The following is a 24087-nucleotide window of genomic DNA, read 5'->3' as shown; positions in this document are numbered from 1 at the left end:
CTGACTCCTCCCCACAAAAAGGGAAAAAAGCCCAGAAATAATGGATTTTTAATTCTGTGAAACTCTGGGCTTGATCATAACCCATTAGATGGAGAATATGCCTTTGGGTGAAAAACACTCTCCCTCTTACCCAGAGTATAACCTGCGGCTGAAGAGAGCCCTAAACCTAGTCTTCATTGAGTTCCAGGATGGGCTGGAGGGGCAAACACCAGGTAACCACCACCACCACAATAATAGTGGTAGCTGGCATGGATTTGTATCTGCTATGAATACAAAGGGTTTGAAACATTTGAAACTTTGAATTTTATCAGTGAACTGTTAGTAGAGGGTCTTTTCCCCAACTGCCCTCTTACAGCCCCCAAAGGAAAGCCGCTGACAGATAGAATACCTCACTGTGACGGTCACTCCTTTGGAGGGGAAGTTTGATTCTTTAGGTAAGAGCCTTATGTAATTGTCCAGAGAGTTCCCTGAACTCATGGGGATTTTGAACAATCAGCTACTGAGATACTTGCCTGGTGGGTGTTGATTTCTCTGCTTCTCCTTTTTCTCTCCTCTCTCCTGAGCAGTTTCTATTTGAACGAGTAGAAGGAATCTCAAAAGCCACCATTATTGACTTAGATGCGCACCAGGTGGGTTCCCTGTTCTATGTGGGAAGGAAACCTCAGAGTCAGTGTCCTGTCTTGACAGTCCATGCCTCCCCATGATCCTTTCTCCCAGTCAGCATGCACTCTCAGGATAGTACACTCTCCACAGAAACACAATCCTATTCACACAGCTGCACAATATCAGAGGGCATCGTGCCCAGGGATAGATGTTGCTGAATATCATAAAGGGAGATGGAGGAAGGATTGGGGTCATCATCTTCAGAAGTCTCTACGTACAAGGAAATGTGTGGTGTTCCCTTCTGTCAGCAATCAAAAGCAGTGCCTACTTGAAAGTACCTACCCGTGCTCTATGCCAATGAAACTGCAGGCTCAGTCCCTATCCATAATAATAACGATATGATGGTGATGAGAGCTGTTCCTCTTTGCACTGAGCTTTAGCATTTGTGAAGCACTTTACATCTATCATTCCATATGATTCTCACAATAATCCTGCACAGTGTACATTTTGGCATTCTTCATGGGGCATTGGCATTGCTGGCGTGTTGACATTGTCTTGCAGAAGAGGATCACTAGTGGTGTGTTTTCCCCTAGGGAAATGGCCATGAGAGGGATTTCATGGATGACAGCCGAGTGTACATTGTGGATATCTATAACCGCAACATTTACCCAGGGGATGGTTTTGCTAAACGTGAGTCTGCTACACTGTTAGGCTGGTGGTCCCAGACGGTGATTTCCTTGTGGACAAAGTGTAAGATGGTAATGTCAAAACTGCTTGGGAGAGAATCCAGCACACATTTTTAAAATTCATAAGTATGAATGTCCAGGCACCCTCTCCTCTGTGTCCCCCCAAACACATTTACCCAGTAGAGTTGGGTTGAAAGATCATTTGTAGGCCAGTGGTTCAGGACTCCAAATTCATTTTCCCATGGGAATAATGATTAAGGGGCTATTCAGGTCCCCTAGAGGTCTGTCTAGCCCACAGTATAAATGAAACACTTGACTGGTCTGGCTGCAGTTGCCCATTGTTTGTGTGGGAGAATGTGTCTTAAGTTCCATCTGGGAATTTGGGAGGCAGGAAGCATATGTTCCCCTCCATTGTCGCTGCATCTTGAAAGAAAAATCTCTTTTCTCCATCCCTTGCTCTGGATCCTTCCATTTTCATTTACATATGAGCTTATTGTTGGTAAGGAGTGTTTATTAGGTGGATGTTTACATCTCAGGGATGGTCTGTATTTGTCATCCAGACTCAGTTCTTGGATCTTTTATGATCTTTTCCAACTGCCTGAAGAAAGGACGAGAATGGGAGGACCAGCATCACTTCTTCCCCCTCCTTGTTATGTGGCCCCAGACCTTCTTTTGGGGTTGTGAGCTGGAAGCCATTCTCGACCTTCTTTTCAGAACAATTCCAGCTATGACAGTTCAGGTTGGTTGTGCTGATGGGGCTTGACTTTCTAGCTTTACCATCTATGAGACTATAAGCATTTGGAGCTGGGATGGACCTTAGAGATCCTTTAGTCCAGTCCCCTCACTTTATAGATATGGAAATGATGGCTCTGGGGGAGAAGAGACTTGCGCGAGGTCATGGGGTAGAAAGTAGCAGAGCAGGTAGTGGAACGCTGGGCCTCTGACTTAAAACCCAGTGTGCTTTCTGGCACACTTCAGACGCTTCAGTAATTACATTTGACCTTCACAACAGCTTGTTGAGGGAGGTGCTATTAGCTCCATTTTACAGATGAGGAAATTGAAGCAAACAGAGATTAAGTGACTGGTTCAGGATTACCCTGATAGTAAGTGTCTGAGAAAGAATTTGAACTCAAGTCTTCCTGACTCCCAAATCCACTCTGTCCATTACATTAAGCTGTGTCTCACCCTGCTGAGGCAGCTGGAGGCACAGTGTTAGGTCTGGAGTCAGGAATACCTGAGTGACCTCAGAAACTTCCTAGCTGTGTAACCCTGGGCGAGTCACTTACCTTCTGTTTGCCGCAGTTTCCTCAACTGCAAATGGGGGTCATAATAGCACCTACCTTCCAGAGTTGTTCTGAGGATCAAATGAGATAACATTTGTGAAAAGTTCTTTGTGCAGAACCTGCACATAGTAGGTACTTAATAAAGGCTTATTCCCTTCTCTTCCCTTTCCCCTGCTGCTCCTGAAACACACAGAGTATATCAGAGCTTAGAGATCATCCAGTCCAAACCCCTAATTTTACAAAGGAGGAATCTGAGGTTCCTGAGCTGGATCCCATGTTCAGACTCAAGCTCCTTCCTCTCTGCACTATGCCACATTTGAACTCTTACCTTCTGGCTTCATGGTGCCTCTTTGTGACATCTTCTCTCCTTCTCTCTATCAGAGGTCAGGACTCTCCGAGGGGTAGGGGCCACAGGACAGTTGAGCTTTGCTGAGTGGAGGGCCAAGGATGCCTGGGAATCAGGAGAACTGGGTGGGTAGGATACTAGAGAAGGGACAGACTGAAGATACCAAGAGTCTTGAGTTGAGGTGGGAGGGGAAGGGTGCCAGAGGTACATTATTGCTAACTTGACATTTTGCTGCCTGTGGAATGAAAGTGGTTGACAAGACCCCAATTCATCATAGTCTTTGCTAGGAGTCCATCAGACAGGCACCTTGTGGAGATGGTTGTGTTGGACCCATGAGGTGCTGACCTCTGCTAAAGCCTCTCCTTAGCCCTCCCTGACTTTTAGGTGCCATCAAGCGGAAGGTTGAGCTGGAGTGGGGAACGGGAGACACAGACTACCTGCAGAAGGTGGCTGAGCATGTGGAAGCGGCGCTGAGTGAGCACAAGCCCAATGTGATGATCTACAATGCAGGCACAGACATCCTGGAGGGCGACCCTCTGGGTGGTCTCTCTGTATCGGCCGAGGTGAGTCCAGTTCTTAGGGCTTGGGTTCTTGGAAATAGAGACACTCTGATTGGTCTTTGGAAATCAGTCATATCCCCTGAGGATTAGGGGTCTTAGATGACATTGGGGATTTCTAGGTTTAAGTTTAAGGAAGAGCTTCCTGCCAGGGAGGAATGAATGAATGAATGAATGAATGAATGAATGAATGAATGAATGAATGAAAAAACATTTAACATGCTGAGCAGTGGACTAAATGATGAGACTATACAAGTGCAGAAGTAAAAACAGTCACTTTCTCAGGGAATGTATACCCTCTGACCACAGTGCAGCCTCCCCTCAGCATCAAAGTGATTTTCTTAGAATGATAGCGAGGCCATATGCCCTCGACTCAGTAAACTCCAGGGAGTCCCCATTTCTTGCAAGATCAAATTTGAAATCTTCTATTTGGCCCTAAAATCCCTTCACAGGTTGGCCCGTTCCCTTCTTTCCTGACTTCTTACACATCATTCCCTTCTGTATACCTGGCAGTCAGCTATCCTGGCCTATTTACTGTTCCTCATAAATGAAGCCTCCTTGTGTTTTTACTTGCTGTGCCCTGCACTTGGAATGTTCTCTGTCCTCACTTCTGACTCCTGGCTTCCCTGACCCTCCTTCAAGAACTAGCTCTCAAATCTTACTTTCCATAGGTAGCCTTCCTTTCCCTAAGATGACCTCTAACCCTGTACCTTCCCTCTGAGAGTACCTTCCGTTTATACTGTTTGCATCATGTATATACACAGTTATTTACATATGTTGTTTCTCTCACTTGTTTCCTTGAGGCCAGGGACTATCTTTTACCTCTTTTTGTATCCCCGACACTTAGCACAATGCCTGGTGCATAGTAGGTTAATTAAATTAAATTAAAATAAATGTTAATTGATTAGTTGATTATTCACTGACTGACATTCTTACGAGGGAGACAATGCCCCAAGTTTGGGGAGGGATGCTTTGATTTGGAAAGTTACTGGGACGGTAAGTGAAGCCGGAGGAGAGTAAGTTGACTCTGTCTAAGGGCAATGACAGAGTTGGTTTGTTTATGGTTTCAGAACTGGAAAGAGGGTGGGAGTGGAGAGTGTGGTGGCTGGTGAGGAGATGGCCATCAGGTAAAATGTGGGTGCAATGGGTGACAAGAACAACCATGCCAGTCAAGACAAAAGAGCCCAGGGCAGGAATTCCTAGGGTTAGAGGGTTATCATACAGTGTATGGCTTCTGGTCTGGGTGACAGTGCTAGCCAGCAGCAGATCACCAGGGAGTGAAGGAATATGCTTTTCATGCTGGAAAGGGCAGGGTCTCCTAGACCCCGAGGGGATTTGGAATGGAGAATAGATTCTTATGAAGTCTGTGGCACTGGAGGTTTTGCCCATATGTCCATTAATCTTAGAACTTCAAGGAAACTTCAGCATCACTTCATCCAAATTTTTCCTTTTATCCATGAGAAAAATAGACCCAGAGTTAAGCAAATGTGACCTCAAAGGAGGATAGACTTTTGAGGGTCTGTAGTGGGAGAGGAAAGCCAGAGTTCATGAGTAGAACCTCTCCTTAGTAGTAACCCAACTGTTGTTGAAAGAGGCTTTCCCCATCTGTCTAAACTTTCTGGACCTTCTCCTGAGTCAAGTTCTCTATCCCAAATAATGTTAGACCTTCTCCTGCCCATATCCCTACAGGGCATCATCAAGAGGGATGAGATGGTTTTCCAGGCTGCCCGAAACCACAACATACCAATCTTAATGGTGACTTCTGGAGGCTACCAGAAACATACAGCACGGATCATAGCTGACTCCATCCTCAACCTGTACAACATGGGCCTCATTGACCATTTTGAGCCGATCTGAGAAGCCCAGCACACTGTGTAAATGACTGGGACCACCTAAAAGACAGCCTTTGCCATCCCTCTCCCGGAAAAATTTTGTTTTCTAAAAAACAGATGCAATAGGCAAGACTTTAACCCTAGACTGGTGTCAGGGTCATCTGCAATACAACAGATCTGGAGCCAGGGCCCTGTAAAGTGAATTTATTTTTTTTAACCACTTTCAAAGGCAGCAGAGTGGGGGAAGGACCTGTTTTTGCTCATCCATGCAGATCTCTGTGTTGATCTGGGGGGCTAACTTTGAAAGGGGATGCCTGAGGCAATCTCTGTGTGGAAAGCAAGATTGATCCTTCAGGGTGATTGCTGCATGGGCTGATTCCTCTCCTGTCCTGGGGAGAGAGGGAGGAGATTCTGAGAGGTAGAGAGGGGCCTTTGACAAGGTCTCCTCCTGGGGACAGTGATTGTGGGATAAGCGCCTGTCTTAGATTTTTGGAAATGTATGTGAGAGGAGAAAGGAAAGGTGTCTGGAGAGAATAGTCCAAGATCAGGGTTGCAGATGAGTTGTGGGTAAGTTGTGAGGAAAGATGTGGAGGTTATGAGGGACAGTGAAGTGTTGGGAGAAATAGGGCTCTGGTTTTCTCTGAATCCTGATGAGTAACCAAGAATTAGGAGACAGCTGGTAATAGAAAAAGACCCTCTCCTATCAGTGATCCCCTTCCTTCTCAGCTTTCCCCCTTCCTCCAATCCCCACACCCTTTTTATTCCTTCTCCGACCTGCCTCTTTCCCCTCCCTTTCCACTTTCTCCTTCTTTGGTTCTCATATCTCTTCTCTCCTTTTCCCTCTCCTCACCCCAGTTTCTGTCCCACCATCTTTTCTGATAGGAGAGGTGGATAAAGTGGGTTTGGGAGTCCTGGGGGGCACGTTTGTTTTGTTTTTGTTTTTTTGAGGAGGGAATGGGATGATTGGGATATTGCCCAGTGTGGAAAAGAAACTGGAGGATTCCAGTTTCCCCCATGTTGGATAAGCCTCCTTTTCACTAGAAAAAGAAGCAGCTATGTGGACTGGCCACAGTCTCAGGACCCCTGGCTTTTATGTCCTGTTTTCAAGGCTAACATTGGCTTCTGACTGTCTGAGGAAAACCTGCTTGGGCTGGAACTTTATCCTCCAATCAGGAGGTAGTTAACCATTGTGAGCAGGTTGGATGGGTGGGTGGGGACTCTTCTGCCCCAAAGTGAGGCTAGGAGAAGGCTGAAATGTGACTCTTGCAGGCTTCCTGTTAAAATTGATCAGTGGTAGGCAGTGGGGGTAGAGGGAAGACTGGAGAATGAAAACACTTTTCATCTTCATGTATTTAGCTATAGCAGAGGGATAAGAATGAAAGAGAAAGAGAGATAAATAGATGGAAAAAGAGAGAGAGAGAGAGAAAGGGGAGAGAGGGGGAGACAGAGGGAGAGAGGAAGGGAGAGAGGGAGAGAGGGAGAGAGAGAGAGAGAGGGAGAGAGAGGGAATGAGAATGAGAATGAGCATCCATTTTTTATGTAAAGGCATTTCTTTTCCAATATTGTGGATAAGCCAGCTTATCCAAGATGAGGGGAAAGTTTTTTTGGAAGAAGAATGTGCATCGTTTTCATAGAATTGGGGTTTAAACCACAGCTAAGTCTTTTCTCCAGAGATCTGAAAAAAAGTAGTTCTTGGATAGAGCCTTGTCTTTGGGTGTTCTCCAGTTGAGACACAAGCTCAAGACTGAGGCAGCTCTGGACCTCTTGATTCCTTACTCTGAAGCACATTTATTGACCATTTATTGAGAAAAGAAAAGGCATGTTTTCTCTGAAAGGGTCTTGGCAAATGTATCCTTTTCCATGTGCTCTGCTGGGGCCCATGCCTGGGCCTCCATCAAAAAACCTCAGAAAGTTCAGGATAGAAAAGAATTTAGAACATGGAATGTCAGAGTTACAAGAGACCTTGAAGATCATCCAGAGAAAAGACCCACATGGGCCCAATGTCCCATAATCCCTTGTCCTTGATGAGACCTGAGAGGGATGCAGAGGCCACTGTGCTAAGACATCTACAAAAGATGCAGCTGGGTGAATCATGTCACTTCCTAGGGCCTCAGTTTCCTCAACTGTCAAAAGAAGGGTGGAACCAGATGGTGTCTGAGATCCATTTCGGCTCTAGATTTTTGATCCTGTGACCTTCCCTGGTTGTAGACCAGGGCCTTTGAGTCAGGTTTGTCCTGTCTATCACTTGGTAGCCACTCACTGGGGAATTCTCATGTTCCAGGCCTTCCTTAAGGACTTGATTTTGACAACTTTTAAGCATGGTTTTTACTTAGGGGGGTGGCCATTGATTTGAGAGGCTGCCTATCCGGGAGCAAGGAGCATAAGGCAGTGGGAAGGTCCTTGACCTGGGAATCAAGAGATCTGAGCTCCAGCCCTAACGTGGTCACTGCAGTGACAGAGTGATCTTGGAAAAGTCAGTTCCACTCTATTAATCTCAATGTCTTCATCTGTATAAGAGAGGGTTGGACCAGTCTTTAAATAAGATTCTAGTGCTGCTGCCTGTAACAGCTAGAAATTTGGAAATCTCTACCACTAACTCACCATGTAACCTTGGGCGACTCACTTAATTCTCTTTGAGCCTCAGTTTCCTCATCTGTCAAATGAGGATAATAACACCTGCCCCACTTACCATGCAGGGGTGTCTCAAGAAGCAAATGAAACAGTAATAATATAAAAAAGCACTTTGCAAAGCAAGAAAGCACCATTTAAATGTAAGGTAATATTCTTAATAACAATAATGTGGCTGCTTTCATGTACTGTCAAGTTCTTTCTGCTTGTGATGCTAGGGTCCCTTGTGGACAGCTGGCCGGAGGTACATCTGGCTCCAAGGACTCCTGCTCTCCATTAAGCAGGAGGTTGCTTTGGGCTCCACCCAGTACCTGCTCCTTCACTCCCACACTCCCCTCTTTGGCCACACACAATGCACTTTGAGACTTGTTAACTTGTTTTCTAGATTTGTCAGATCCATGGTACTTGATGAGTTTTTGTTATTTTTATAAGATACTTATATAAGGTTAAAATGCAATGCTAGTGCCATCTTGTCTTTCATAGGTGGGGGGGGGGGGAAGAGGGAATTGGCTTTGTGGTTAACTTGTGTCTGTTCCTCTTGGAAATCAGTAAAATAATTTCAACTGATGCTGGCTGCTTAGTATTATTCTGGGAGGGAGTTATTGCCTTTTCCTTCCTGATGCCTGACCCTCAGGGTAAGTTAGATCCAGTTAGATCCTGCTGTTTCACCTGTGGTATCTGGGCACTCTGTTCTCTAAAAGAGGAAAATCAGCTCCTCTGGTTGGGGAGGAGAGTGGAAGGAAGGAGAGGAAGGGAGCAGCTGGGTTACCCTTTTGGCCCTTGGCCCTGATCCTGGGAAAAGCCATCTTGCTTAGCAGTACTCTTTGTAGCCCCCAAACCCACTTGCTTTCATGCCAGGGATAACTCCTGGGTCCCTTGGGTGAGGCCTGACTACCACTCAAAATTGCAGGGAGTCACAGAAATAGCAGGGGTGGGGAGTGGGGGGACTATTGCAGGCTTCCTGAGCCTGCATCTCTTTGCTGTTACCGGGGAACTGGCCTTATTGTTAATCCAGCTGGTATCATGTTGGAGCCACTTGGTCCTAGGTCTAGTAAAGGGTGAGCTTTTTGAGGGGAAGGACTGTCTCACTTTTGTATTTGGATCCTCAGTACCTTCCAGGCATTGAGGTGGTGTTTAATAAATGTTTGCTACTGACTGTCATGGTTCCATGTTTAATCTGCATCATGAAACCATCAGATTGAATCCTAGAAAATGGGAAGGACCTTAGAGATAGTCTATAAAGTAAGGTTAATGCACCTCCTACTTCACTGGGTCATTGTAGGGAGGGGGTTTTGTAAACCTCAAAGCCTTATTGGAATATGAGCTAATACTGTCTGGTGTGGGCCTTTCATTATGTAGAAACCATTGATCCATGTCCAAATTGTGTGGCTCCTATGATCCATGGGGATCTTGTATCTCAGTTATGTCAGACTCAAATGGAAAGGGATGGGCCACATATTAACTTAGAAAACCACAAATTAACATTATCTATTTTTGTATTGTATTTTTCTTCATTTTGCCTAAATATTTCCCAATTGCATTTTATTCTTATTTGGGCTGCACTCGGCCAGCTTGGGCCAGTTAGCCACAAGTTGGACACCTGTGCTGCCTCTTATCCATATTAGTGGGTACCCTCTATTTTTCAAATGGGAAAACTGAGGATCAGAGGTTAAATGACATGATTATAATGTCAGGGGTGGGATTTGAACCTACATCTTCACCACTGTAGCTCCAGCTCACTGTTCACTGTACTACGGTGTGTTTTTGTTTTGTTTGGTTTGGTTTGGTTTGGTTTGGCTTGCTCAGAGTCACAGCTAACAAGCAGTAGAAGTCTTCACCATCACTCCTGTATGGGCATTTGAAGATCCTCTTTAAAGTGAGACATTTGGACAGGATTAAATAGATTTATGTTCTCCATACTCCCCTTTCTCTCACTACTCCAAGTAGAAGAATAACCTTCCATCCCTTCTATCCCCAACTCTAGCTACAAAAATCAACTTCAGGGTATCCACTGGGCATGCTCTGTTAGACTTTCTGGCCTGTGATAATGGAGTGATTGCAGAGGTGAAATCTGGGTCTCAGAGGGTCAGACCATATGGGACATTATGTGCTCTCTGCTTCCCTGAGGTTTGGTGTTGAGGACTCTCAGCTGAAAGATGGAAGCAGATATGGGGGGGAAAACAGCCCTGGCCAAAGGCTGTCTGTGAGAATAATGCCCTCATTTAGGATAGGGGTTCCACGGAGGGGAGAGGCATTCTTGGTTTGTCTCCAGTGATAAATTTTCGGCAGACTCTATCCTGTGTGATTCACTATTGTCAGCCATGAGTCACCATGGTGGGAAGATGAGTTCAGTAACCTGGGAGGGAGTTGATGGTGCACACAACTTGTCCAGCTGGCCCCTGCTTCAAAGGAAAGGATGAAACTCCCCAATGCTGACAGAACCATTTCCCAGCATTTTTATGGTGCTGCCTATGGGTGAGTACAAGGGCATGTGAAAGGAGTGGAAAATAGAATGAAAAAGGTAGACTGAAGACAAGTTATGGAGAACCTGGAATGCTACATTAAGAAGTGTGAGATTTTATTCATGGAGCATTTAGGAGCCCTGGAATGTTTTTGAGAAAGGGATGTCACATGATAAGAGTTTTGTTTTATGAAAGCATCTGGAAGGATATGTAGGATGAATTAGAAGAAAAGAACCATAGGATTTAGAACCTAAGTCCAGCTACACACATACACACGCACACATGCACACATGTTCTAGAGGAGGAAACTGAGTCACTTGAGAAACAGCATGTCCGAGGTCACACAGATATTTAGTAGCTGAATAAGGATTTCAGCCCAGATCTTCTGCCTAAAAGTCTAGTGATATTTTTACAATATTTACTACTGGCAGCAAGGTGGTTCAGATCTAACCTTGACCCTTATTGTTAACTGTGTGACCCTGCACAAGTTCCTTTGCCTTTTTTTGTCTCAGTGTCCTCATCTGCAAAATGAGAATAACAGTAGCACTTACTTCCTAAGGTTGTGAGGCTAAAATGCGTTGGACAGTATTCCACTATTCATAAAGGACTTTGCAAACCCTTAACGCACTCCACAAATGTTGACTCTTGTCATTGGTTGTGTTATTACCTTTGCAAAAGAAAGACAACATAGGAAGTAAAGAGATCAGTGGGACAGCTACTTGTAATAGTCCAAGAAACAGGTAATAAGGGCCTGATCTAGAGCTTTGGCAATGGGGATGGAAAATATGGAATGGGCATCAGATGTTGGAGTGGTAGAATCATCTGGATTGGATGTGGGACACCAGGAAAAGACAAGAGCCGAAGTATGGTTTTGGCATTTGAAACCTGAGGACTGGGTCATTTACCAAAATGAGAAGTCAGGAGGAAGGATTGTTTGACCTGGGACAGTACTGGGACAATGGGTCATTCAAAGCAATGGGTTTGGGTGGTTTTGGGTTTTTTTTTTGAGCATCTAATAATTGATGTTTAAGTAGTGTTTTAAGGCTTAAAAAGCTCTTTACATATGTCTTCTCACTGGATGCACACAAAAGCCCTGATGCAACATATTTTTAAAATCTGGGCTTATGTTTTTATCACTATAGGGAACTCCCTGTGTGAAATTTTTCTCTGTCTGTGCAGATTTACAACTTCTCTGTAACTTCCAGTCTTAGAAAGCTGACTGGAGGTGTTGAGAAGTCAAGCGACTTAGCCATAGTTGCACAGCCAGTATGTCAGAGACTTAACTTGAATCTGAATCTACCTGACTCCAAGATTTGTCTTCCATTAGGGATGCGCTGGTGAATTTTTAACAACCAGCCTCCTAGGTGAGGGGGTAGGGAAGAGACCAGAAGTACTTATAACATACTCTTAAGTTGAATCTGCATTATTAACATCTTATTCATCACTTCCTCAAGTCTAGACAATCAACAAAAACCATAAATTTTTTGTGATTTTTTTACAGAGCAAAAAAAAAATAAAACAAAACTCATAGGAATTAAGTGAATTGCTAAAGGTTATGACCAGTAAGGGGTCTGTATCAGTACGTATCAGTGAAGATCTGTATCACCTACTGATTTCGAAGGTGTAGATATTTATACTGAAAATTTAATAATCAGCTTTCTTTACATGGGTTCAGATGGCCCCAATACACTACAACACCTGTAACTACTGCATACACTGCCTCCTGCATGCTACTATTATCCCCATTTTATAGATGAGGAAATGGAAGCTTAGAAAAGTTTGGTCATTGGAACATGGTCACACAACTAAGAAGTGCCACATTGTACACTGAGTGTGATGTGGAAAAAAATCCAAAATATCTTGTGGGGGAATGGGGCTGCCCCTAATCCTCGGGGCAAGGGAAATGACTTAGCATGACAGCTTTTGAGAACTGAAAGAAATGGTCAGTACACTTTTAGTGCTTTCTACAGATGTAAAGTCATTTTGGTAGTCTGGGAACATAAAAATGGATTATTTGTACTTTGATTTGTTCAGACATAGTTGTGTTGGCTATAGGACTGAAGACTGTAATGACAATTTGACTCATTAAATGTGCTTGTGAATGTTTTTCATTTGTTGCAAATGGAGCTCAGCGCTCCTACCCACAAAGGGATCAAGATTCTAAGTGTTTGCCAGTTGCTGTGGCGTGGCAAAAACTCGAGACCAGAAGAAATCATCAGTTTTAAAGGGAAGCTATTGTGTTCTTTGCATCTCAGGGTCCCCATGGTGTCAAGTAGACGTAGAAAGAAAAGGAGGGGGCTGGAACCCAATCTCAAGGATTACAGCTTTTGCCTCATGGGGTCTTTATCTAATCGGGATTCTCACTATCAGTACTTCCTGCTTTCCTGATGTCACACTTTTATCACCTTCTTGAGGTTTGCTGGGACAGACAACTTTCATTTGTTAGTTTATTTTTGGATTTGGTGTGCTTGATCCCAAACAGAGCTCTAGTTTCTTTGATGTGGGCTAAGGACCAACTGTACTAAAACAGCCAAGAAATATGAGAAACCAGAGGCTGATGGAGAGCTGTGAGCTCCTTGAGAGCAGGGACTATCTTCTGCCTTTCTTTGTAGTCCAAGCTCTCAGTATCTGGCACAGAGTAGGTGCTTAACATGTTTATTGACTTCAAGACCCCAAGCTGCATGGCTGGATGCCATAACTTTTGGTTCTTTCTGCCATGGATGAGGATTCTCATGTGGATGTGTACTTTTCTATGTTGCTTCAAGATGAGAAGTGTGTGTGTGTGTGTGTGTGTGTGTGTGTGTGTGTGTGTGTTCATCCTTCGTTGCTGAAGAAGACCATGCCATCAGAGAAATAATGACATGACTTGCACTTGACTTTGTTTTGAGTGAGGGAGGGCTGTGCAGGTCTTCAGCCTTACTTGTCCTCCAGAGCCATATGAATCTAGTGACCAGATATGCATCAGGATGACTGGAGATGATCCAGGATGAGGTTCAGTGACTTGTCCAAGGTCACACAGCTAGTGACTATCAAGTGTTTGAGGTGAGATTTGAGCTCAGGTCCTCCTGACTTCTGCCCTGGTGCCCTGTCCACTGCATCACCTCATTGCCCTAGATGAGAAGTGAAGAACTAGGGAAAAGATGATGGTATTAGACATAAGATGACCCAGGGCTGAGTGCCAGTTCTTCCGTTTACTGGCCATATAACCTTTAGCAATTCAATTAATTCCTATGAGTTTTGGTGTATTTCTTTTGTTCTGTAAAATTGGGATATAGCATTTACTCTGTCTACCTTAACAGGGCTGACATATGAGAAAGTGCTTTCTAAACTGAAAAGTTACATGTATATATATATATATATATATATATATATATATATATATGTATATAGATAGATAGATAGATAGATAGAGAGATAGATATAGATATAGATAGATAGATAGATATAGATATAGATATGAAAAAGTCTTATTAGTCACTAATCAAATGATTCACATGACTACTATGTGTATAATCCATGGGTAATAAATCCATTAGCCTGATAAACATTTATGGAGTTCTTTTCCATCATTTTCCCCTGGAGGAATAACTAAAACTGAATTATATAAATATCATCGTTACAAGAAAACTTGATAAGGAATAGGGGAAGAACATGTTTTAAAATGAATTTAATCTAATAAAAAAGGCATCAATAAAATTTCTTAAAATAAACTTCATAAGTGTTATTATGAATTTCCAGTTATGGGTAAAGAGGTAACTCATTCGTTGGGCAGAAACTGGAGTTTCCAAATAAAAGAATAGATCATGTGTTAGATGGTCATCGCTGGTGATGCTTTCTGATATCAAAACCCAGCTGTATTTGATGTAATAAATAGCCAAGTAATGGAGAAGACTGGAAGCAAAGCTCTTGGAGCTGTGGATAAAGAGGAGAGCCTTAAGAATTCTTAGTTTAAAAGTCAGGGAGAGATTCCAAGAATCAGGAGACCTAAGGAAAGTTTGTTGTTGAGTCATTTCAGTCATGTCTGACTCTCTGTGACCCCATTTGGGGTTTTCTTGGCAAAGGTACTGGAATGGTTTGCTCATTTTACAGATGAGGGACTGAAGCAAATGGGGTTAAGTGACTTATCCAGGATCACACAGCTACTAATTATCTGAGGCCAGATTTGAACTCTGGAAGATGGGTCTTCCTGACTCCAGGCCCAGTGCTCTATCCACGACACCACCTATTACTGTGAAACAAAAATGAACTGTTAGGTGGGGGCTCTAGCTCCCAATAGGTATGGGATTGTATGAATTAATTTGCTTCAGCTGTGGAATCTTCATGGAAAAGTGGTTCAGGGCAATCCTGTCTTAAGGACTTAAATTATCTTTTTAAAAAGAAAATTCTTACGAGATAGATTTCTACTTATGGCTCCTTGGCTTAATCCTGGCACAGCAGGGCTAAGTGACAAGGCCAGCTTAACCAAAGATGTCTGTAGATTTTCCCACCTTCCTTTGCTACAATGTCAGCATAAGAGATCCCTAAGCATAGCTGGCACTTGGCTGCTGCTGTTTAGTCATTTGGTGTTGGGTCGCAGCAGGTTTCAATTGGACCAAAAGACGTTCAAATGGAAACTTTTTTTTTTTTTTAACAACCAGTCCCTAAGACCTCCAGATGTAAAACTTTTGAGGTTGGAAATAATGTTAGAAAGAAATAAGACCTTGTTTGGGCAAAATGAATGTGCAACATGCAGAATGATCCCTGACATCCTGCCAGAGGGGATGATCAAAGGCATATTTTTTTTTCAACTGCTGACTTGTTGTAATGGCTGATTAATAAAGACGCCTGCATCTCTGCATCTTGGCGATTTCAGTGCAAATAGTAACTAGGTTAACAGGGTGGAATTCTTCTTGGTTTAAAGTCTTGTAGTCAGGGACGTTCTGAGGCCAATGTTTTATAGACTATTAAATAGGACTTTTCAGAGATCACTTATTATTTTTCAAGGTTTAACTCAAGCCTTATATCTTCCATGAAACTCCTAGGTGTTTGGTCCAAGGTCAAGTCTCTTACTCCTAGCTCCATGGAACTAGTGTTGGTCATGGCACTAGTGATAATGATGATAATTATGCTGGAAACAGCTATGAAAGTGATGATAGTAGAAACAGTGATGGTGTTAATGGTGGTTCTGGCAACACCAATGACAGTAATCACAGTGGAGAATGATGGTGAAGATAATGACAAAATGGGTGGTGACAATGCAGGTGACCACAGCCAAAGACATTTTGCTGATGTGTATTAACTATGATCAGAGCTGGCTTTATGTGTAAGTGAACTAGACAGTCACCAACATGGAAACAAAAATATCTGCCTATAAAATTATCAGAGTGTGTGCCATTCCCACCATTCAAGATTCCTTCCTTTGGGTTAAAGCATTTATGGGACTGGGGTACAGAATGTAGCCCAGAGAATGGTTCCATCACTTCCAATTTATTTCAAGCCATTAGCTGCTAATACTTGAGCATGCATTAGTTTAGAAGGTAACTTTTAAAAGAAGAAATTAACTGAGAAGCTGACCCAGAGGAAAATATATACAGAATTTCAGGATTGAAAAGAACCTCAAAGATCATATCATTCAACCTTTATTTGAAGAAGAATTTCATTCTTCGTTGACCTCCTTGTCAAGCAGTCATTCAATTTCCTCTCCAAAACGTGCAGTGAGGAAGAGCCCACTTCATCTGCAGGAAGTCCCTTCCACCTGGGGATAACACTAATTGTTAGGAAGTTTTTGGTTTTTCTCCTGACATATATCTAGAATTTAATCCTCTGTAACTTCTAGTCTTCTGCTCTCTGGGGTCAGACAGAACAAATCTCATTCTTGTTCTACCAAATAGCCATGCAGATCCTTATAGGCATCGGTCATATTCACTAGTCTTGTTTTCTGAACTAAACATTGGTTGCTTCAACCAAATCCGTGTAAGATATATTTCTTCCTGGCCACCCTCTTCTGGATACTCACTCTTCAAGACAAAAAAACTCTTCCTAAAATGTGGCACCCAGAATTGAACATAATAATCTGAAAATGTTCTTATCGGAACAGGTGATCATGGGACTACCTTATTCTGGACGCTGGCTCCTGATGCATACTAGGAAGTTCACTTTGTGGAACTCCATGACACAGTTGATTCCTATGGAACTCACAGCCCACTAAAACCCACAGATCTTTTTCTTGTATGAAATGTAATCAAAGGACACTGCCATCATCCTGTACTTGTGCAATACCTGCTTTTGAAACCTAGAATAGGAGGTTTTTAAAATTCTCATTAAATTTCCTCATTTTAGACGTATCCTGTTTGTACTTGGCTGTTGAGATCTTATTGGATCCTGCCTCCAACATTTTATCTTGTGGTTTTGGGTCATTTGCATAGTTTATAGGACAGGTGAGGTTTTATTGAGAAAGAAGAAAGGTCTGGGTGAGGTTCCCACAGAAGGATGATTCTGGGTGGTCATTGTGCGTTCTTTCTTAGAACTCTGGGGAGTATTGGATAGGGCTGGGAGAAAATCCCTGCATTATCAAAAATCATTAACTTGATCTTTCCATTCTTTCACCCTATTATCCTGTATATCTCCTCCCTTTCATGGGCAGACTCCTAGAAAGAGTTGTCTACACACTGTCTCCTCACTACCTGCTCATTTCCCACTTCCTTGCAATCTGGCTTCTGAACCCACTGATCACTGGAAACTGCTGTGGTGCAGGGGAAAGAGTTTGGAACTTCGTTATACTTTTGAACCCTGGCTCTGCACTGTGGCTTAAGTTTCTTTGTCTAAAAAAATGAAGAGATTGGACTAGAAGACCATTAAGGTCACTTTGAGCTTTAGATCTGTCATCTTAAAGCTACCAACAATTTCTTAAGTTTTCTCATACTATTTGATTTCTCTGAAAATTCTGATGCTGTTTATCACTTCTTCCTGGATAGACTTTCCTTCTCTGGATCATTATAATTCTCTTATTCCCTTAATCAGGGTGATTTCCAGAGATTTGTCCTAGCTCATCTGCTCTTTTCTCTCTACACTCTTTCTTGGGGATCTTAACAACTCTCTTGAGTTCAGTTACCATCTCTATGGACCTGACTCTCTCATCTGTATCTTCAGCCCCAGTCGTTCTGCAAAGCTAGTCATGCATTGTGAAATTTCTGCCAGATGTTTCTCCTTCTATTTCCCACAGGAATCTCAAGCTCAGCATATCCAAAATAGAATTATTATCTTTCACCATAAACCTATCCTTCCTGTAAATCTCACTCTTTCTTTTGAGGGGATCACCATCTTTCACTTTGCCGCCAAAGTGATCTTCTTAAAGTGCAGGTCCAATGGCTCCCTATCACCACCAGGATCAAATAGAAAATCCCATGTTAAGTGCCCTGCCCCACAAACTTCTTACACCTTATTTATCTCCACATACTCTGAGATCTAGTGACATCTCTTGCTGTTCTTCACACAAGCCACTCTATCTCCCAATCCTGAGCATTTTCTTTGACTGTCCCCCATGCTTGGAATTCTTTCCATCCTCATCTCTATCTCCTGCTCCCTTTTTTTCCTTCAAGTTCCAGCTAAAATCTCATCTACAAGAAACTTTTCCCTTATAAAAAACACATTTGAAACAGGGGAATACACATAGGGTAAAGGTAAAAGGTTGGAGTAGAATATACATGCTTCAACTGAAGTAAAAAAAAAGAAAAAACAGGAATACCAATTCTAATCTCAGACAAATAAAAAGCAAAAATAGATCTAATAAAAAGAGATTAGGAAGGAAACTATCCTGCCAAAAAGCACCATAGACAATGAAGTAATATCATTATTAAAAATATATGCACCAAGTGTTATAGGATTCAAATACTTAGAGAAGTTAAGGGAGTTACAGGAAGAAATAGACAACAAAACTATACTAGTGGGGGACCTCAACCTCTCTCTCTCTGAATGTGATAACTCTAACCCCAAAATAGACAAGAAATAAGTTAAGGTGGTGAATAGAATTCTGGAAAAGGTAGATATGATAGGCCTCTAGAGAAAACTGAATGAGAATAGAAAGAAATAACCTTTTTCTCAGTGGTGGATGGGACATACACAAAAATTGACCATGTACTAAGGCATAAAACATCACAATCCAGTGCAGAAAGGCAGAAATGGTCGATGCATTTTTTACAGATCATGATGCAATAAAAATTATACGTAATAAAGGACCATGAAAAGATAGACCAAAAATTAATTAGAAACTAAATAATTTAATTCTAAAGAATGAATGAGTCAAACAACAATCATAGAAACAATAACTTCAGTCAAGAGAATGAAAATAATGAGACAAACTACCAAAATTTATGGGATTCAGCAAAAGTGGTTCTTAGAGGGCGTCTCTGAATGCTTACATGAATTAAAAAAACAGAGAAAGAGTAGATCAGTGAATTGAGCATAAAATTGAAAAAGCTAGAAAAAGAACAAATTGAAAATCCTCAATTAAATATCAAAATTAAAAATACTGAAAACCAAAGGAGAGATTAATATAATTGAAATTTAGAAAATGAACTAATAAATAAAACTAAGAGCTGGTTTTATGAAAAAGGAAATAAAATTGATAAGCCTTTGGTCAATTTGATTAAAAAAAGAAATAAGAAAATCAAATTACCAGTGTCAAAAATGAAAAGGTGAGTTCACCTTCAATGAAGAGGAAATTAAAACAATAATTAGAAATTATTTTGCCCAACCATATGTCTATAAATTTGACAATCTTAGTGAAATGGATGAATATTTACAAAAATATAAATTACCCAGATCAACAGAAGAGGAAGTAAAATATTTAAATAACCCCATCTCAGGAAAAGAAATTAAAGAAGCCATCAATGAACTCCTGAGGAAAAAATCTCCAGGCCAGATGGATTTACTAGCAGATTCTATCAAACATTTAAAGAACAGTTACTATGTAGGCATATATATATATATGTATATATATATAATATTCATATACATGTAAAGAGAGACCAATTTCCCTAGTGACAATAGATGCAAAAATTTTAAATAAGGAATTGGCAGTAATATTACAGCAATTTATCACAAGAATGACACAATTTGATCAGGTAGGATTTATACCAGAAATGCAGGGTTGGTTCAATATTAGGAAAACTCTCAGCATAATTGATCATATCAGCAACAAAACTAACAGAAACTATATGATTATCTCAACAGATGCAGAAAATGCTTTTGACAAAACACAACACCCATTCCTATTGAAAATAGTGGAGATCGTAGGAATAAATGGAACCTTCCTTAAAATACTAAGTAGTATCTACCTAAAACCATCAGCAAGCATTATATGCAATGAGGATTACCTAGACGCATTTCCAATAAGATCAGAGGTGAAACAAGAATATCCATAATCACCACTGTTATTCATTATGGTACTAGAAATCTTAGTTTAGCAATAAGAGAAGAAAAAGAAATGGAAGGAATTAGAATAGGCAAAGAAGAAACTAAGTTATCACTCTTTGCAGACAATATGACAATATACTTAGAGAATCCTAGAGAATCAAGTCAAAAACTACTTGAAATAATAAACAACTTTAGCAAAGTTGCAAGATACAAAATAAACACATATAAATCACCTGCATTTCTATATATTACTAACAAAGCCTAATAACAAGAGACAGAAAGAGAAATCCCATTTAAAATTACTGTAGACACTATGAAATATTTGGGAGTCTACCTACCAAAACAAACCCAGGGACTATATGAACACAATTACAAAACATTTTTCTCACAAAGGCAGATCTAAACAATTGAGAAAACATCAGTTGCTCATGGGTAGGCCAAACTAATATAATAAAAATGACATTTGTACCTAAATTAATTTACTTCTTCAGTGCCATACCAACCAAACTACCAAAAATTATTTTATAGAGCTAGAAAAATAATATTAAAATTCTGGAAGAACAAAACATCCAGAATATCAAAGGAATTAATGAAAAGAAATGCTAGGGAAGGTGGCCTAGCCATACCAGATCTTAAATTGTATTATAAAGCAGAAATTATCAAAATTACCTGGTATTGGCTAAGAAATAGAGCAAGGAATCGTTATTTGTCAGATTTGTGGAAAATAGAGGAATTTGTGATGAAACGAGATAGAGAACATTATGAAATGCAAAATGGATAATTTTAATTACATTTTAATTGAAAAGGTTTTGCACAAACAAAGCCAATGCAACAAAAATTAGTAGGGAAGCAGAAAATGGGTAAAGAATTTTTGCAACTAGTGCCTGCGATAAAGGTCTTGTTTCTAAAATATATAGAGAACTGAGTCAAATTTACAAGAAGACAAGCCATTCTCCAAATGCTAAATGGTCAAAGAATATGAACAGGCAGTTTTCAGAGGAAGACATTAAAGCTATCTATAGTCATATGAAAAAATGCTATTGATTATCACTATTGATTAGATAGATACAAATCAAAACAACTCTGAGGTACCACATCACACTTGTCAGATTGGCTAACATGACAACACAGGAAAATGATAAATGTTGGAGAAGATGTGAGAGAACTGGAACACTAATTCATTGTTGGTCGAGCTATGAGCTGATCCAACCATTCTGGAGAGCAATTTGGAACTACGTTCAAAGGGCTATAAAAATGTGCATGTCCTTTGACTCAGCAATACCACTTCTAGGGCTGTATCCCAAAGAAATCATAAAAATGGGAAAAGAACCCACATGTACAAAAATATTTATACCATCTCTTTTTGTGATGGCCAAGAACTGGAAATTGAGGGGATGCCCATCAATTGGGAAATAGTTGAACAAGTTGTGGTATATAAATGTAATGGAGTATTATTTCGCTGTAAGAAATGACAAACAGATGAACTTCAGAAAAAACCTGGAAAGATTTATATGGACTGATGCTGAGTGAAGTGAACAGAACCAGGACACATTATACACAGTAACAGCAACAGTGTATGAGGACTGTTTTTGGCAGACTTGGCTCTTCACAGCAATGCAAGGACCTAAAACATTTCCAAAGGATTCATGATGCAAAATACCATCCACACCCACAGAAAGAACTATGGAGTCAGAATGCAGAATGAAGCAGACTATTTTCTCCTTTGTTATGTTTTGTTTTTCTCGTGCTTTCTCCCATTCGTTTTAATTCTTCTATGCAACATGACTAATGTGAAAATGTGTTCAATAGGAATTTAAGATTGCATACCCTCTTGGGGAGGAGGAAAGGGGAGGGAAAGGAGAAAATTTGGAATTTATAGAAGTGATTGTTGAAAACTGAAAACAAATTAATAAATTTGGGGAAAAAAAGAATAGACACTATTGTTTGTGTTTCTTTTTATTTCCAGAGCTTAGCACAATGTCTGGCACATCGTTGTCATCATCATCCTCCTCAACATTTATATAGTGCTTCCTATGTGCCAGGCCCTGTGCTAAGTGCTTTACAATTATTTCATTTGATCTTCACAACAACCCTGCAAGGTAAGTGCTATTATTAACCCCATTTTACAGATGAGGAAACTGAGTCAAACAGAGGTTAAGTGACTTGCTCAGGGTCACATAGCTAGTCAGTGTCACACGGTAAGTAAGTAGTCAGATTTGAACTGTGGTCTTCCTGAGGCCCAGCACTCTATCAACAGTCCTTTGACGTAATAGATGCTTGTTGGGTTATTCAGTCATTTTTCAGTTGGTGTTCAGCTCTTTGGGACCCTGTTTGGGGTTTTTCTGCTAAAGATACCGAAGTGGTTTGCCATTTCCTTCTCCAGCTCAATTTATAGGTAAGGAAAGTGAGACAAATGGGATTAAGTAACTTGCCCAGGGTCACACAGCCAGTAAGTGTCAGGGCAGATTTGAACTCCTAAAGAGGAATCTTCCTGACTCCAGGCTCAGCACTCTGTCCCCTGACCACTGAACCAATCTTGACTCTTCGTGCTCTTTCACCCTTAGCCTATATCCAGACAATAGCTAAATATTATTGATTCTATTCCCACAGCTGCCCTTTCCCCCCTCACATCCATCAGCAAGGTGGCACAGTGGATAGAGCAAGGGCTAGGAGTCAGGAAGACTTGGGTTCAAATCCCACCTCTACACTAGCTGTGAGACTAGAAAGTTACTTGTCCTCTATTTACCTCAGTGTTCTCAACTGTCAAATGGAGATAATAACAGCCTTACCTCTCAGGGTTGTTGTGAGGATTAAAGGAGGATTAGCCCAGTGCCTGGTATATAGGAAGCCTTATTAGCCTTATTCTTTTCCTCTCCCTTTCCCTTCTTATTACACTATTCCAGAGCCTTATAACTTCTTGCCTAGAGCATTTGAACAGTTGCCTAACTGGTCTCCTTGCACTCTGCTTCTCTTTTCCCCAATTCATTCTCTACAAAGCTGCCAAAGGAAGATGATTTCTTAAGGCTCAGGTCTGATCATGTTACTCCTGTAATCAAAGACCTTAAGTGCTTCCCCTTTGGCTGTTGGATGGAATGCAATCTCTTCAGCTTGGCATCACTTACTTAGCTCATTATTGGGATAATCTCAGCATCCTGTAAGGTTCCGGCATCCTTGGCTGCGCACTTCATCACTATCCTCTGCTTGGAGGGTGGGCTTATGAACTTCAGACCTCCATTTAAGGAGAGAGCTCAGCTCAGTCATCCCCCTCTTGATGAAATAAGCATCTCAATCTCTGCCACTTGACACTTTTCAGAGCTTTTATTCAGTGGATAGAGTACTGACCCTGGAGGTCCAAATATTTGCCCTATCACTTACAACTATAACTAGACTGCACAAGCCTTGGCACTCAGACCTCTACAGGACCCTCTTCCCTCTCTGATTGGAGGGAGACAAAAAAAGCTTCTTCCAAAGCTTCCATGGAGGGAGGAGGCAGACATCCCTTCCTTTCCCATCTACCTACAGGCTGTACTATCTTGGACTTTTTCATGCCCCCAACAGGGACCTCCCCATTTTCAACTTCCTTTTCTGTGTTGTCTTCTCATGGGCTTGCAAGCTTTTGGAGGCCAGGGACTGCCTTTGTTTTTTGTATTTGTATCCCTAGTACTTAGTACAGTACTAAGGCTCTTAATACATACACATAGTGTTTGTATTAAGTACACATAGTACACATAGGCTCTTAATGTTAATTGACTGATGATTAAATGGCTCCTGGGGTCCTTTCTAGCTCTGCGTTTATGGTCCTATGATCCTATATCACTTGTTAAAGAGTAAGCATCCGAATCATACAAGGGAACAACATTAAGCCATCCTCCATAAATAGACTACATAAATGTCTAACCTGACACCCAGTTATATAATAATCTCCATTTTATAGCTTAGAACACCTGCCCAAGCCAAACAAATTTCTCCCACTCACCTTGGGGAGTAGATTTCCAAACAAGCACAGGAATTAGTGGGAGGATGGTGTTCTCTAGCGTTTCCATCTCTAGATCCATAGTACTAAGCCTCACTCCCAAGGGCTCTGGGTTTCTCTCCCCTTCCCCAGCAGCCAAGGGCAGCCAAGAATGAAATCCTGAGAAGGGGGTGAATGGCAAAAACCACTGTTAAATCAAGTTTCCTCAATGCCAACGGCTGTCTCCAATGACAGGTTCCCACAGCAATCAGGAGACTCTGTAGAGTCAAGCCAGGCTTCTTTTGTATTCAAAGTATTTGAAGCTGAAAACAATGCATTAATTCC

General features: G+C 41.4%; 1 protein-coding gene and 1 long non-coding RNA gene across 8 annotated transcripts in view; one reads left to right on the top strand and one right to left on the bottom strand.

Moving 5' to 3' along the window:
- The window catches only part of HDAC11 (histone deacetylase 11), a 54952-nt gene extending 33257 nt beyond the window's left edge, over positions 1 to 21695 (top strand). For 3 of the 7 annotated variants that reach the window (XM_072598250.1, XM_072598248.1, XM_072598247.1), the window contains 4 exons: positions 567 to 629; positions 1197 to 1293; positions 3303 to 3481; positions 5165 to 8502. In XM_072598250.1, coding sequence (XP_072454351.1) covers positions 567 to 629; positions 1197 to 1293; positions 3303 to 3481; positions 5165 to 5332 — 507 coding nt within the window. In that variant the 3' untranslated portion in view covers positions 5333 to 8502. Of the gene's footprint in view, positions 1 to 566; positions 630 to 1196; positions 1294 to 3302; positions 3482 to 5164; positions 8503 to 19607 lie in introns of those variants that run through there. The other 4 variants (XM_072598251.1, XM_072598249.1, XM_072598253.1 and 1 more) reach the window with 3 other exon arrangements.
- LOC140497371 (uncharacterized) lies at positions 16000 to 24087 on the bottom strand. Its single transcript, XR_011964646.1, has 2 exons — positions 23767 to 24087; positions 16000 to 16131 (listed from the first exon to the last, which is right to left on the bottom strand). It is a non-coding gene; the product is annotated as an uncharacterized lncRNA (long non-coding RNA).

This window comes from Notamacropus eugenii, chromosome 3, assembly GCF_028372415.1.
Source record: "Notamacropus eugenii isolate mMacEug1 chromosome 3, mMacEug1.pri_v2, whole genome shotgun sequence".
Classification (NCBI taxonomy): Eukaryota; Metazoa; Chordata; class Mammalia; order Diprotodontia; family Macropodidae; genus Notamacropus; species Notamacropus eugenii.
This window is presented reverse-complemented; position numbering and strand designations above follow the sequence as displayed.